A 15,768-nucleotide genomic window follows, 5' to 3' on the forward strand; every position below is an offset into this window, starting at 1 on the left:
TTCACCACAGTTTTATCTGTGTTCAGTATATTTATTGAATTGCAGCCAGTTTTCCTTGCCTATGGCTCAAGTCTATTGTTTTAATTTTGTGGTATTGAACAAGCAGTGTTGTAAAATCCTATCTAATGGAAAAGACCTTAAAGGCAAATGAAATGGTTCTAATCGATGAGGCCCCTGAAGTCTCTCTTGCACGTTTGGCTCCCCCTGGTGGAGTCACAATACATAAAAACTCCTGTCTGATTTTGCTGCTCAAAATGTTTATTGCAGACAGACTGATGTGATACTCAACTCCAGACGTTGTTGAAATTAGGGATGTGTTCCAAATGGCACCCTATTCCCTTTATAGTACACTCATTTTGACCAGGACCCATAGGGCTCTGGTCAAATTTCTCTCACAAAATAGGGAATATGATACCATTTGGAACACAACCTATGTTGCTACTAGGCTTCAGCCAATACATTTGCATGCAGATGCACATCCTGTGCAGACAAACACGCCGATGTTCCAGCCAGTCCCTGCAAAGAGAGACATGCGTTAAAAATGGAATTGAAATAAGAAAATAATAGATAGGTGTTCAAAATGAGAAGGATTTAAGTCTTGCTTCGGGACTCATCCTCATGGAGCATTGGACTAGTAACCGAAAGGTTGCAAGTTCAAATCCCCGAGCTGACAAGGTACAAATCCGTCATTCTGCCCCTGAACAGGGAGTTAACCCACTGTTCCTAGGCCATCGTTGAAAATAAGAATTTGTTCTTAACTGACTTGCCTAGTTAAATAAAGGTTAAACATTTTTTTTTAAATTGACCCATTTCTTCTGGTGGTCTCAGTGGTGTTTTTCTTAGCACTGATGGAAACGAAGAGGAGACTTACAACCATGTAGGTTATATCTGTGCAGTGAGTGAATACCTCTAAAACGGATGCTTTCTTTCCTCCCTTCCCTGTGGTAAATCACTGATCAGTACAAGAGTGGATATGTGAAAACATGCGTTCCCCATTGATCCCCTTCAATCAATGTGTCAGATCAGTGATTTCCTCATGGAAAGAAGTACGAATACATTTGAAGGGTATTTGAATAGGTCCATTGACTGTCCTGTGTGAGAGACACCCTCTAGGGTTGATACTACCTGTGGAGTTGGAAGCCATAGTAGATCCCCAGAAAACCCACCACCAAAACCACAGCAAGGGTTACACACACGATGAGCAGCACTGGCTCGTCTGGGTCAGGAGGGCTGGGTGGAGCCACTGTGTGATAAAGACGAGACACACACACCAGTAAGTAATTTAATCACAACAAAAATGCTGATTTTACACATCCATTCCTGTTGCCTTGTTTCGTACGCTAATTTATTGCCCTAATGTGAGGCATAAACAATTAAAATTTGCTACAGCAAACACAGTAAATCACGGAAGGAGAGGAAAACAACCACGTTCGATGTACATGCAAATTGCATCCTGGGAAGAAGCAGTATCAGCATGTACAGTCGGCAATGGAGTCTTCCTACGTGACATATTCCTATCATTTTGGAGGAACAGACAGTCACTTAGCTTTGGATGATAACTATAATATGATTTCGACCATTCCTCAACAGTACAAAGTCCTTCTACCTTAGCAGTTGTGGAGCAGGGCTGTATTTGATGTACTCACAAGTGGGAGCTGTGCTGAGGGACTGATCGAGCAGCAAGCCAGGAGCTCCTAATTCCTCCATAACAAGCTGAGGAAACAGACATTTCACTCATGTGGAAAATCAACAACTCCCTAAGGAAGTCTGCATACTCGGCAAAAGAATAACAGTATTTTATTCAATTCAACGTGTCTTACTCACAGAGTGTCAGCACATACAAAACAGGGTTCAAAAGGTCAACTCGTTTATCTAAAGGACATTCTCCTGTTCTTAGTACCGAATGCAGAGATCAACATATCTTCCTCGTTGTTATTGCTCTAAGGTACGGCTTGAGATTCAGTGGGCTTATTCCCTCTATCAACCATGACTCATCCAATAGATTCCTCCATGGAATCATGTGCCCACATTTACAGCAGGAATACAGTAATTGGCTTCACAGTAAGGAAAATCTCTGCTGTGGAGCAAAATTGCAGTATTCGTCTGGCAACTCTGGTGCTGGTCATTTTACAGCGCAGATTCTTCAACTTAAAAACAGTTTAGTAAATACAATATTCTGGGACTATTTGTAACACCTGAAGACGATCAGAATGTCTGGAGGCCAAGATTATCTCAAAATCAATTAAGATTATACCAGTAGGCAGTTAAGATTATGCCAGTAGGCAGTTAAGATTATGCCAGTAGGCAGTTAAGATTATGCCAGTAGGCAGTTAAGATTATGCCAGTAGGCAGTTAAGATTATGCCAGTAGGCAGTTAAGATTATACCAGTAGGCAGTTAAGATTATACCAGTAGGCAGTTAAGATTATGCCAGTAGGCAGTTAAGATTATGCCAGTAGGCAGTTAAGATTATGCCAGTAGGCAGTTAAGATTATGCCAGTAGGCAGTTAAGATTATACCAGTAGGCAGTTAAGATTATGCCAGTAGGCAGTTAAGATTATACCAGTAGGCAGTTAAGATTATACCAGTAGGCAGTTAAGATTATGCCAGTAGGCAGTTAAGATTATACCAGTAGGCAGTTAAGATTATACCAGTGGGTAGTTAAGATTATACCAGTAGGCAATTAAGATTATACCAGTAGGCAGTAAGGTGAATGCACCAATTTGTAAATCGCTCTGGATAAGAGCGTCTGCTAAATGACTTAAATGTAAATGTTAAGATTATACCAGTAGGCAGTTAAGATTATGCCAGTAGGCAGTTAAGATTATACCAGTAGGCAGTTAAGATTATGCCAGTAGGCAGTTAAGATTATACCAGTAGGCAGTTAAGATTATGCCAGTAGGCAGTTAAGATTATGCCAGTAGGCAGTTAAGATTATGCCAGTAGGCAGTTAAGATTATACCAGTAGGCAGTTAAGATTATACCAGTAGGCAGTTAAGATTATACCAGTAGGCAGTTAAGATTATGCCAGTAGGCAGTTAAGATTATACCAGTAGGCAGTTAAGATTATACCAGTGGGTAGTTAAGATTATACCAGTAGGCAATTAAGATTATACCAGTAGGCAGTAAGGTGAATGCACCAATTTGTAAATCGCTCTGGATAAGAGCGTCTGCTAAATGACTTAAATGTAAATGTTAAGATTATACCAGTAGGCAGTTAAGATTATACCAGTAGGCAGTTAAGATTATACCAGTAGGCAGTTAAGATTATGCCAGTAGGCAGTTAAGATTATACCAGTAGGCAGTTAAGATTATACCAGTAGGCAGTTAAGATTATACCAGTAGGTAGTTAAGATTATACCAGTAGGCAATTAAGATTATACCAGTAGGCAGTAAGGTGAATGCACCAATTTGTAAGTCGCTCTGGATAAGAGCGTCTGCTAAATGACTTAAATGTAAATGTTAAGATTATACCAGTAGGCAGTTAAGATTATGCCAGTAGGCAGTTAAGATTATACCAGTAGGCAGTTAAGATTATACCAGTAGGAAGATAAGATTATGCCAGTAGGCAGATAAGATTATGCCAGTAGGTAGTTAAGATTATACCAGTAGGCAGTTAAGATTATACCAGTAGGCAGTTAAGATTATACCAGTGGGTAGTTAAGATTATACCAGTAGGCAATTAAGATTATACCAGTAGGCAGTAAGGTGAATGCACCAATTTGTAAGTCGCTCTGGATAAGAGCGTCTGCTAAATGACTTAAATGTAAATGTTAAGATTATACCAGTAGGCAGTTAAGATTATACCAGTAGGCAGTTAAGATTATACCAGTAGGCAGTTAAGATTATGCCAGTAGGCAGTTAAGATTATACCAGTAGGCAGTTAAGATTATACCAGTAGGTAGTTAAGATTATACCAGTAGGCAATTAAGATTATACCAGTAGGCAGTAAGGTGAATGCACCAATTTGTAAGTCGCTCTGGATAAGAGCGTCTGCTAAATGACTTAAATGTAAATGTTAAGATTATGCCAGTAGGCAGTTAAGATTATACCAGTAGGCAGTTAAGATTATACCAGTAGGAAGATAAGATTATGCCAGTAGGCAGATAAGATTATGCCAGTAGGCAGTTAAGATTATGCCAGTAGGCAGTTAAGATTATGCCAGTAGGCAGTTAAGATTATGCCAGTAGGCAGTTAAGATTATACCAGTAGGCAGTTAAGATTATACCAGTAGGTAGTCAAGATTATACCAGTAGGTAGTCAAGATTATACCAGTAGGCAGTTAAGATTATACCAGTAGGCAGTTAAGATTATACCAGTAGGCAGTCAAGATTATACCAGTAGGTAGTCAAGATTATACCAGAAGGTAGTTAAGATTATACCAGTAGGTAGTTAAGATGATACCAGTAGGCAGTTAAGATTATACCAGTAGGTAGTCAAGATTATACCAGAAGGTAGTTAAGATTATACCAGTAGGTAGTCAAGATTATACCAGTAGGTAGTCAAGATTATACCAGTAGGCAGTTAAAATTATACCAGTAGCTAGTTAAGATGATACCAGTAGGCAGTTAAGATTATACCAGTAGGTAGTTAAGATGATACCAGTAGGCAGTTAAGATTATACCAGTGGGGAAGAGAGGGGCTTCCAATCTAGAAACAACCCCTAGCCCAGGTCCCCAACTTCCCTTTATTCTGTAACTGAACATTTATTTTAATATAAAACTTAGCCTCCCAAAGAGTGCCAACTGGTCATGAAAACTGGCCAATCTAGAAACAACCCCTAGCCCAGGGTTCCCCAACTGGTCCCCAACTGGTGGCCCTTTATTCTGTATTCACATGGAACATTTATTTTAATATAAAACAGAAAAGCATGTTCAATGCACATTTTGTAATGTGATCACAATCCCCCACACAAAAGAACATTGTAGTCCCAGAGCAAATTGTTTTGCTTTGCTGAGTCGGGGAAAATGTTGCAGCTCAGCAGCTTCTTTGTGCTGACCTCCTCCACGCATGGCCGCTATTATTTTCCGAGTCATTTAAGCCGCCGAAAAGCGCTTAATTAATAAGCGGCCCATCCATTTGTGGGGTCTCCTTCATAGTTAGTTGCGCATTGCTTCCGAAGCCCAGGCGCCGAAGCGAATCCCCTTAATTGAGTGGTGTCAAGAGAAGCATCTGTAAACAAAAAAGTCAACACATAAATACTTCCATGGAAATATTAAATAAAGCAAGTCACAGAGGGGTTTTTATTTCCTTCAGAATTTTCACACAATAGTTCCCAGGGGCCAAGTCCATTCAATCAATTGGAATCCGTCCAGCAAGGGTTCTCTTTTCCTGTCCTTGTTACTGTTTATTCTAGTCACAAGGAGCAACACACACACACAGACATGAATGGAAACAAGTCCTCGTTGTTGTGGCAGTGCCTCATTCTCTCTCTGAACACGCTGAATGGGAGAGGCCACGTACACACGGCCTGGAGATTCTCGCCATCAATAAGGCCTTTTTCTCATTCCTACTATTTGGTTGTATGGTGCTTCAGAAAGGACAAATCAGTGTGTGTTTTCCAGTGACTCATTGTCGGTACTGTTGAAAATCAACAGATAATAACATACACTTGACAGGCAGGAGTCGAGACTGCGGGAAGTGTGTGTGATAGTGTGTGTGTGTGATAGTGTGTGATAGTGTGTGATAGTGTGTGTGTGTGTGTGTGTGTGTGTGTGTGTGTGTGTGTGTGTGTGTGTGTGTGTGTGTGTGTGTGTGTGTGTGTGTGTGTGTGTGTGTGTGTGTGTGTGTGTGTGTGTGTGTGTGTGTGTGTGTGTGTGTGTGTGTGTGTGTGTGCATACGTTTGTTTTAGCTTGGTCTCCATTGCTTTAGAGTAGGGCTCCCATAGTCATCCATGCTTGTGTTTCTCCTCTTGTCAGTTGCTGGTGTGTGTGTGTGTGTCCGTTGGCATCACTCAGTGTCTCGGCCTCCCTTGGTGGGTCTGGTGTCGGAGAGAAAGAACAAGACCTTAATTATATACAAGTCGTGTTCAACATAGCCACTGACACACTGGTACGGTAGAGACAGACAAACACCCAGCTAAACTACCCTGGCTGTATCCCTGCCAAATACTCTTGTCATTACTCCAGCAGAAAGATACCAGTCGCTCAACAGAAAGTGCAGGAAGGGCTATAAAAGCTGCTTGGCAAGCTTCCCTGTGACTCGGGATGCAAAGGGAGCGTATATAACTGGAAGCTTTTGAAGTTTCAACGATGTTATGTAATTTATCACAAGACATCTAGAGGCTCTTTTGGGTACTTCACATTTTCACAGGTGTCTAATTATCTCTGGCCCTCTTGCGTGCCCTCATCACTTGTCAAATATTTAAAATAATCAAATAAGATGTCATTTTTATTTTTTTAATCTAAATCAATTACAAAGCTCTAAAACGTTATCCTAAATATAAACCATCAACTTAGTGACTTAGTGAATACCACTGTTATGAAATATCCTTTATATATTTATTTGACCGTGTCAATATGGTTCTTGTTGTTAATGTGTTGGCGCCAAACTGGTGGGAAAAAAAAGTCAATAGTTGGAAGAGTTCATTTTAAATAATGCCATAGTTGATTAGGTGCTTTTCTCATGAATTAGGCCATTGTCTCTTGTACCATGTGGTCTATTCACTAGAAACTCATGGGCAATATGGACACAGATATAAGATAAAACAATACAATATATGGGAACGGTTGGCTCTGATATCAAACACTACTTTGGTGCTTACTTACCTGGCGTGGGTGGGCAGGATTCCTGTGGGCATGTTGAGTACCTTGGCCGTGCCTGTGTGTGTTATCAGCGTGCACGTGGTGGCCATTTCCTGAGTGCAGGTTGGCATGTTGAGTACCTTGGCCGTGCCTGTGTGTGTTATCAGCGTGCACGTGGTGGCCATTTCCTGAGTGCAGGTTGGCCGGCATGGTAGCGTCGGGATGTCTGTGGGGCGGGTGGGCGTTGGGGTGTCTCTGTGTGGTGTGTATGTTGACTGGGGGCCTGAGAGGACCATCGGGGCCCCGGTTTGGAGACTGGTGCTGGGTGCGTTCTCTGGGGATAGTCTGAAACTGAGCCAGAGGGATCACGGGAGGGGGCGTGGGGGGCCGCTGGCGCCCAAGGTTAGGGCCTCGAGCTTGGGTGTTGAGCAGGGCGGCCTGTGTCTGGTGGTTACGGTTGTGAAAAGGGTTAGGGGTCGTCAGTGTGTGCATCTCCAGGGCCGTCTGAGTGAGGCTACTGGGGTTCTGTGTAACAGGCTGTGATATTGCACCCCAACCTTGTGTTGCTGCCTGTCTCTGGTCTTGTGTGGGCTGCGGTATCATATGTGTGTTTCCCCTACCATACTGAATCCCGATTTGTGTCTGTGGGATGTGATTTGGATTTGTTAGAGCTTGAGTGTTGAGTGTGGTGCCTCGGGGCATGTTGGTTATTAGTCCCTGTGGAGCGCCTGGTCCCTGTTGTTGCGGCTGGGGGTTGTGGTGGCTATGTGAGGCATTTTGTTGCCTGGGGCCAGTCTGGCTTTGAGAAGCGGTCTGAGCTGTGATCTGGGACTGAGCTCTGACATCCTGCCGGGCTCTCTGCCTTGGTGTATGGCGTACATGGGAACTGATATGCGACTGTGTGTGGCTTGGAGCCCCAGGCTGATTGTTCGTCCTATGAGTGTGGGTGAGGTTCTGGGCCTGTCTGTCCGCCGTCGGTGCAACCTTCCTGGGTGTAGATCGGCTCTGTGGGGGGCTCTGGGTCCGTGCTCCTGGCCCACTCCTTCGGGTGTGTGGTTGAAATCGTCTAGCCTGGGACGGAGACTCTGTGCTATCAGAGGTGTAGCTGCTGTCGGGGGAAGCCTGTACCCTTCTGGGGGAGTTGTTGGGGTACGCCGGGGTGCCCCTCAGACGGTCCCAAGGCATTTGTTGATGGTGTGAGCTGGCACTTGGTGTGGCATGACTGGGATCCGGTGGCACAGAACTGGCCGCTGCTGGGTCGGAGTGTCTAGGCTGGGTATCAGCAGCCTGGTCCCTCAGGCAGGCTTGTGTGTTGGCATTTCGCTGGAGAGTGTGACTTCGACCACCGTGTGTGTAACCAGTAGGAACAGAACCAGTAGAGACTTGAGGACCAGTGTCTAAATTACTGTGGTCAACCTGTGAAGGACCACCAGGATATGACACGCCAAGTTGCATCCTGGGATTGGAGTATGACTGTCCAGTCTGTGTGACCGTTTGTGGGTTGTTATTTTGAACTTGAGGAGCACTAACACTGTTGGCTACATTGGTGGCACTCCACTGCATTGTACTGTCCTGTGGGCTTGTAAATTGTTGCTGTGACTGTTGGTTGGGATGTTGACCATTAGTTGGATAGGAATTGAGATTGACGTGAACCGTGGCCACCTGTGCGTTGCTATTTTGCTGGTTGTGTGGCGGTGTGTTCAGGTTAACACCGACCTGAGTAGAACCCGCTTGTATGAGAATGTTTGGATTGTTCGGGTGGTTTTGAGTCATCTGTGGGAGGGTGTCGAGTGTGTTGGCATTCTGAGGTGCAGCAGTGCGTGTGAAAGTGTTGTGGTCCTGCGTGGTGGCATTTCGTGGAAATGAATTGGCATTTTGATGTTGGGCATTGTGTGGGAACCCATTGTTGTTGGCATGGCCATTGTGTTGAAGTGTGTTAGTGTCGCGTGGCGGTGTGCGTGTGTTTTCGCGGCCATCGGGTGGTACAGAGTGCTGGCCACCTAAAGTCCGGGTACCAGGTGGAGGGGGCTCTGGAGGCTGAAAAGGAGAGAGAAAGAGAAGAGCAAGAAAGAAATGGGTTTATTGATGAAATAAAGTGCTTTCAGAATGATAATATTTTGGGGAAAAGAGGAGTGTCTTACTGTAAGCATGAGGTCTGGGTGTCCCTTTTGTCCTGTGGCCTCCGGTCTTCGGTCAACTGCGATAAGCAACATTGTCAAATACAGTATTCAAACATCGTATACACAGGTCAACGTGAATGTTTAGACAGACAGACAGACAGACAGACAGACAGACAGACAGACAGACAGACAGACAGACAGACAGACAGACAGACAGACAGACAGACAGACAGACAGACAGACAGACAGACAGACAGACAGACAGACAGACAGACAGACAGACAGACAGACAGACAGACAGACAGACAGACAGACAGACAGACAGACAGACAGACAGACAGACAGACAGACAGACAGACAGACAGACAGAGACAGACAGACAGACAGACAGACAGACAGACAGACAGACAGACAGACAGACAGACAGACAGACAGACAGACAGACAGACAGACAGACAGACAGACAGACAGACAGACAGACAGACAGACAGACAGACAGACAGACAGACAGACAGACAGACAGACAGACAGACAGACAGACAGACAGACAGACAGACAGACAGACAGACAGACAGACACTCACCTTTCCTCCAGCGCACCAGGAGTACGATGGCCATGATGATTAAGATCAGAGCGACCACACAGCCAATCACTATGCCAGCCACTGCCCCTGCACTGAGGCATGTGCCTGAGACAGAGGGAAACAGGGAAGGAAGGTGGGTGGGTGGGTGGGGGGGGACAGGGACAGGGACAGGGACAGAAAGAGTGGGAGGGAGGTGGAGACAGAAATTAATAATGATAATGTGTCACGGACACGGAGCCCAGACAGACAAATAGACGAGGTTTCAGAAAGAGAATGATGAAGTGATGTCAGGGGAAGAGAGGTGAGAGAGAACGAGTGGTGGAAATAAAGGGAAGAACAGTGAAGACAGCTGAATGTCATAGAAAAAGAGTTTGATTTCCATTGCGAGAGCATTTGGATGAATCAATCTTTCGCTGATGAGCTGGGCTGTGCCAAAATGTTCCCCTCTCTTCACTCAAAGATGGATGCCGCTGCGCCGTCCAAAACGAAACAGTCACCAGAATGAGTCACGGCAGTGGTCAAGGCCAGTGTTCGTCCCGCATAACTCACCCACGATGGCCAGGCCCGTCCCCTTCTCCGACGTGGCGCCCGTGATGGCGTTCCTAGCCACGCACTTGTATTGGCCGCTCTGGTTGGTGGAGAAGGTCTGGAGGCTGAACACGCCACTGTCTGGTTGTCCAGACGCCACGGGTTCATTGTTGTATTGCCAGGAGAAAGTGGCAGGGGGCAGAGAGTCGGACACGCAGGTGAGACGGATCGTCTGGCCTAGCACGGCATCCGCTCCTCCCACACAGTCTACCGGAGAATCATTGCTCAGCACGGGGGTGTCAGGACCATCTGGAGGTGGAGGGGAGGGGAGGGGGGGGGGAAACATCAACAGACAGACTCAAAGACAAAGCATGTGGCTCACAGACTATCACAGTAAAGTTTCACCTCAAAATGGATGGGGACAATATTACGGGGGTTGGGTATGACTAGTAGCTTCGCGAGTTGCATGATACCAGAAGCTCATGCGGGATCAGTCGGCTCTCGAGGCTTTATGAGTAGTGCTATTATTGTTAATGAGAATTAGCCCTGTAGCCTATTTAGTAATGCACTTATGTGGCTAACTGGTAGTGACATTACTTGGTGTAATGTAGTTGAACAACTAGCTCATATTATTAGCATTTTTTGACTGCTGGGTCAGGTACATTAGGCACCAAACAGAAGAAAACAGATTAAAACAAGGAAAGACTACTCTGACTTCTCAAAAGTGCCCTAATTAACAGAACCCTGGACACTAGATAGTTACTCACAGTCAGAGCCGGACCAACTGCATCTGGGGCCACAGTTTTCCCTGCAATTCTACACTTTTTTTGCCATGGGGCAGAGAGAAAATTGTGCAGTCTTATAGCTAACCTCATGCTACTCTGTGATCACAGAGAGTCGGGACACCCGTTTAACGTCCCATCCGAAAGACGGCACCCCACAGGGCAATGTCCCGGGGCATTGAGCTATTATTATACTGAACAAAAATGTAAACGCAACATGTAAAATGTTGGTCCCATGTTTCATTAGCTGAAATTTCCCATTTGCACAAAAAAACATATTTCTCTAAAATGTTGAGCACAAATTGGTTACATCCCTGTTAGTGTACATGTCTCCTTTGCCAAAATAATCCATTCACCCAACAGGTGTGGAATATCAAGAAGCTGATCGTTACACAGGTACACTTTCTGCTGGAGACAATAAAAGGCCACTGTAAAATATGCAGTTTTGTCACACAACACAATTCCATAGATGTCTCAAGTTTTGAGGGAGCATGCAATTGGCATGCAGACTGCAGGAATGTCCACCAGAGCTGTTGCCAGAGAATTTGAGGTTCATTTCTCTACCATAAGCCGCTTCCAACGTCATTTTAGGGAATGTGGCAGTACTTCCAACTGGCCTCACAATCGCAGACCACGTGTAACCACGGCAGCCCAGGGTGGGCCTATGCCCTCTCAGGCCCACACATGGCTGCACCCGTGCCCAGTCATGTGAAAACCATAGATTAGGGCCTAATGAATTAATTTCAATTGACTGATTTCCTTATATGAACTGTAACTCAGTAAAATTGTTGAAATTGTTGCAGGTTGCTTTTACATTTTTGATCAGTATATTCATTTTTACCAGAGGAAAGAGTGCCTCCTACTGGCACTCCAACACCACTTCCAGGCACATCTGATCTCCAATCCAGGGACTGACCAGGACCAACCCTCCTTAGCTTCAGAGGCAATCCAGCAGTGGGGTGAGGTTTAGAGAAAATTGTGCCGTTATAGAGCTAATCTCATGCTATTCTACACACTTTGCCATTATGAGGCTGAGAGAAAATGTTGCAGTTTTAAAGTTAATTTATGGTTAAATACAATCCTACACATTTTGCCATGACTTATCAAGTGTTCATATGCCATCTAATCACCCCTGGATTACCCCTGCATGCCAAGTCTGGTATCCGGCCCTGTTCACTGGCCCTGCTCACTGTGTGTCTTATGTTATTAGCATCAGCAGCTGGACCTGCAATGACTCACAGTAAACTGTGAGGGTCTTTGAGGCGGTCTGAGCACTGACAAGGTTAGCGACGGTGCAGGAGTAGACCCCGGCATCTTCCCTCCTGGCTGGGTTGATCACCAGGTCGCCCCCTTTGATAGTGACCCTGGAGTTCGAGGTGAGAACAGAGCCCCCTTTACCCCACATCACACTGGTCTCTGTCCCCTTGGTCCAGGTACAGCGCACAGACACATTGCCCCCCTCCAGAGCCACTGACGGCACAAACATAGTCACGCCATCCACTGCATCTAGGGTGGGGAGAGAAGATAAGCAAGGGAGATTATAGACTGGTCCCAAATCGGTTAGTGTTGTCTTGATAACTCCTATGGTCATTGACTACTCTTATGGTCATGCCAACTCCTATGGTAATTGTTACCTCCTATAGTCATTATCATTATCATGCCACAAACTCTTCTTGGACCAGGCTAGTGAATACTGGAGTAGTAGACTGATTGGGAGATGCACACAGGGAGAGCTTTTGAATGAGCCATTATTGGGCTTTCACAGTGTGACCACAGACCGAGGGGGATTCAATTCAAGCTTCAAAATATGCTGAAAATAGAGGGACACTTAGTGTTTTCTGCCTAAACTAATTTTGTTTAATGAAAATAATGGAGGGCTGGGAGAAGAAGCAACATCCAGACATGGGAGCAGATGGTAAATAAAGGGGCAGATGGGAAAAGTGGCTTTCAAGATGCCAATAAGCGCGAGGCCTGGACTGAGAATATAAAGATAGAAGTGCTATATGTGGCTAAAAATAACAGTAATAACAAACACTAACAGGTCTGGGCAAACAAGTGGCTATAATCACATTACAGTTCATGCTCGATTTTCCACCACTGCTATTCACTTCTGTAATTCTCCCTCCCTCCCTCCTTTCTCTCCCCCACTACATCCCTCCTTACTTCCCTCCCTCCTTTCTCTCCCCCACTACATCCCTCCTTACTTCCCTCCCTCCTTCCCTCCCTCCCTCCTTTCTCTCCCCCACTACATCCCTCCTTCCCTCCCTCCCTCCTTTCTCTCCCCCACTACATCCCTCCTTTCTCTCCCCCACTACATCCCTCCCTCCTTCCTTCCCTCCCTCCCTCCTTTCTCTCCCCCACTACATCCCTCCCTCCTTCCCTCCCTCCTTTCTCCCCCACTACATCCCTCCTTCCTTCCCTCCCTCCTTCCCTCCCTCCCTCCTTTCTCTCCCCCACTACATCCCTCCTTCCCTCCCTCCCTCCTTCCCTCCCTCCCTCCTTTCTCTCCCCCACTACATCCCTCCTTCCTTCCCTCCCTCCCTCCTTTCTCTCCCCCACTACATCCCTCCTTCCTTCCCTCCCTCCTTTCTCTCCCCCACTACATCCCTCCTTCCTTTCCTCCCTCCTTCCTTCCCTCCCTCCCTCCTTTCTCTCCCCCACTACATCCCTCCTTCCTTTCCTCCCTCCTTCCCTCCTTCCCTCCCTCCTTTCTCTCCCCCACTACATCCCTCCTTCCTTCCCTCCCTCCTTCCCTCCCTCCCTCCTTTCTCTCCCCCACTACATCCCTCCTTCCTTCCCTCCCTCCTTCCCTCCCTCCCTCCTTTCTCTCCCCCACTACATCCTTCCCTCCTTCCCTCCCTCCTTTCTCTCCCCCACTACATCCCTCCTTCCTTCCCTCCCTCCTTCCCTCCCTCCCTCCTTTCTCTCCCCCACTACATCCCTCCTTCCTTCCCTCCCTCCTTCCCTCCCTCCCTCCTTTCTCTCCCCCACTACATCCCTCCTTCCTTCCCTCCCTCCTTTCTCTCCCCCACTACATCCCTCCTTCCTTTCTTTCACTCCCTCCTTTCCTCCCTCCTTACCGAATACCCTGAGCTGTATGGACCTTGAGTTTTGGGCCAGGCCCGTGGTGGGCGAGGGGTCCACCTGCACTGTGTAGTTCCCCGCGTCTCCCAGCTGGGTACTGCTGATACGGAGCTGGGTGGCTGTGATGGTGACCCTGCCCTGGTACTGGGTCACAGTGTTGTGCACTGCACTGCCCCCCACCCAAAGCCCCAGGGGGGTCACCCCACCTGGGTATCCCCATGTGATGGAAAACACCTGGGACACTGTGACCACTGTGAAGACCGCATCGGTGCCAGTCTGCACCAGGACTGGATCTGACTTAAACTGGATTGAGACCAGGTCCTGGGAGAGAGTGACAGATATGATGACTGGAATGTAGGAAAGGGGGGAAAAGAAAGGAATACAATGACTATCACTTATTTACCTGCTTAATGTCTTACGGTGATTATAACAAGTTATAACACTAGTATGAGAGTGTTTGAGGGGTATAGTTGGGGGAATTATCAAAACACTTTGTAAGCATATAAAAGGCCCCAAAGGTCTTCAGCAGATGAATTATACTAAATCAAATCAATATGCTCAGTCATGGTGGATTGACTTTACAAGGTGTGCATGAGAAGGACAAAAATTGAGATGAATTGCACCGAGGTTCCCTCATTGATCATTTGCAGTAAAACAACAGCAGACTTTTAAAGTAGAGGTGGATACTGGATAGAGGAAGTATGGCTCAAAGTGTGTGTCCCAAATGGCACCCTGTTCCCTTTATAGTGCCCTACATAGGGGTCCGATCAAGGCCCACAGGGCTATGGTCAAAAGTAGTGCACTGTGTGGTGGAATAGGTTGCCATTTGGGAAACAGTCATGGAAGAGCTGATAAGCCTTTGGACATTGTGTGGTAAAATATCACACACCCTGATAAAGTTGTTAAGCCAAAACTTTGGCTGAATAAATTCACAAGGAGAGATGAGTGTGTGACTTTATTTTTCATTTATGCAATAGAACACACAGACAAAGAATGCAGCCGAGCTGGAGAGGAGTCATTGTTTCTGTCACCTTGGAATTTCCCAAAAATGTAGAGCTACTAGTCCAACCTCTCCGACATTTTAAAAACACACACATCAGCATTCTTTCCACAGGCACACCCTTTTGGTCAGCTTTAGGTTAGGGTACTCAATTAAGTCAACATTGAAGCCCCTGTCAGAAAATTGAGGGAGGAGAGATGCCTTACCTGCCAATGACAGAACTACAGGAAGCAGGTGTAAGTTCATCACATAGTCAGGAAAGCCTGTGGAGGATTTTTGACTCAGACTCAAATCACAACTAAATTGAAGTGAATGAAATGTGTCTGTTTAAGACTAATTAAAACACAGAAAGAAAGAAACCCAGGCTGTGTTCTTCTGACAACACAAGTAGGACATGCTAGTAGCTTAGCGTGCTAGCAATCTAAACCTGACAGAGTACATAAGGTTAATCTATTGTGAATAAACTCACTTTCACTTAATTCAAAACATGTCTTGAAAGATTTTCAATGTCAATACTTACGACAGACTTTACTCTCTTCTCTCATGTTTCATTTGTAAAAGCCATAAGCAGACTTTTGGCAAAAACCAGTTTGTTTAAGTGTGAAAGGTTTCACTTACGCAGGTGTATTCATTCGGCCACACCTTAGTAAAACCTCTTGCAATGGAAAATGTTGCGCAATAAAAAATAAGAGTTTCTTATAGGACGAATTCAGATAGGTCCATCTCGGTTTCACCCCTTTTCTTCTGTTTGGTTCCTAGTGAATACACCCTTGTCTTGCAGACACACCTGTCCTCTTAAAGGGATCGTTCACCTCAATTACTTGAAAGCAGCATTGTGAGCCTATGGGCCAAGAGAGCACGCAATCCATACTGGGTTTGTTTATTAAGGCACACCAGCTACAAACATCAGTAGCTGATGACAATTGCAG

At 45.7% G+C, this 15,768-nt stretch overlaps 1 protein-coding gene across 3 annotated transcripts; it reads right to left on the reverse strand.

The window, feature by feature from the left end:
- Nucleotides 1–4,905: 4,905 nt before the first annotated feature.
- On the reverse strand, nt 4,906–15,551 carry si:dkeyp-97a10.3. Of its 3 annotated transcripts, XR_006833685.1 has the most exons (11): nt 15,360–15,551; nt 15,046–15,102; nt 13,836–14,186; nt 11,995–12,261; nt 9,995–10,282; nt 9,446–9,550; nt 8,884–8,939; nt 6,883–8,779; nt 6,767–6,807; nt 5,840–5,979; nt 4,906–5,171 (listed from the first exon to the last, which is right to left on the reverse strand). XR_006833685.1 is itself a non-coding variant. In XM_046315265.1 (10 exons), the coding sequence occupies exons 1-10, from the start codon at nt 15,382–15,384 to the stop codon at nt 5,953–5,955; spliced, it is 3,114 nt and encodes a 1,037-aa protein (XP_046171221.1). In that variant the 5' UTR covers nt 15,385–15,551; the 3' UTR covers nt 4,906–5,952. The 3 variants fall into 3 exon arrangements, 2 of the variants coding, with proteins under 2 accessions (XP_046171221.1, XP_046171222.1); XM_046315265.1 differs by having other exon boundaries at nt 4,906–5,979; XM_046315266.1 differs by lacking the exon at nt 13,836–14,186 and having other exon boundaries at nt 4,906–5,979.
- Between the last annotated feature and the right edge of the window lie 217 nt (nt 15,552–15,768).

This window comes from Oncorhynchus gorbuscha, linkage group LG19 (assembly GCF_021184085.1).
Source record: "Oncorhynchus gorbuscha isolate QuinsamMale2020 ecotype Even-year linkage group LG19, OgorEven_v1.0, whole genome shotgun sequence".
NCBI lineage: Eukaryota > Metazoa > Chordata > Actinopteri > Salmoniformes > Salmonidae > Oncorhynchus > Oncorhynchus gorbuscha.

Coding starts and splice junctions, on each gene's coding strand:
- si:dkeyp-97a10.3 (XM_046315265.1), bottom strand. CDS start 15,384: ATGAGAGAAGAGAGTAAAGTCTGTC. Junction 8,940..9,445: donor CCTGGTGCGCTGGAGGAAAG/GTGAGTGTCTGT, acceptor TGCTTATCGCAG/TTGACCGAAGACCGGAGGCC. Junction 8,780..8,883: donor ACCCAGACCTCATGCTTACA/GTAAGACACTCC, acceptor TCTCCTTTTCAG/CCTCCAGAGCCCCCTCCACC.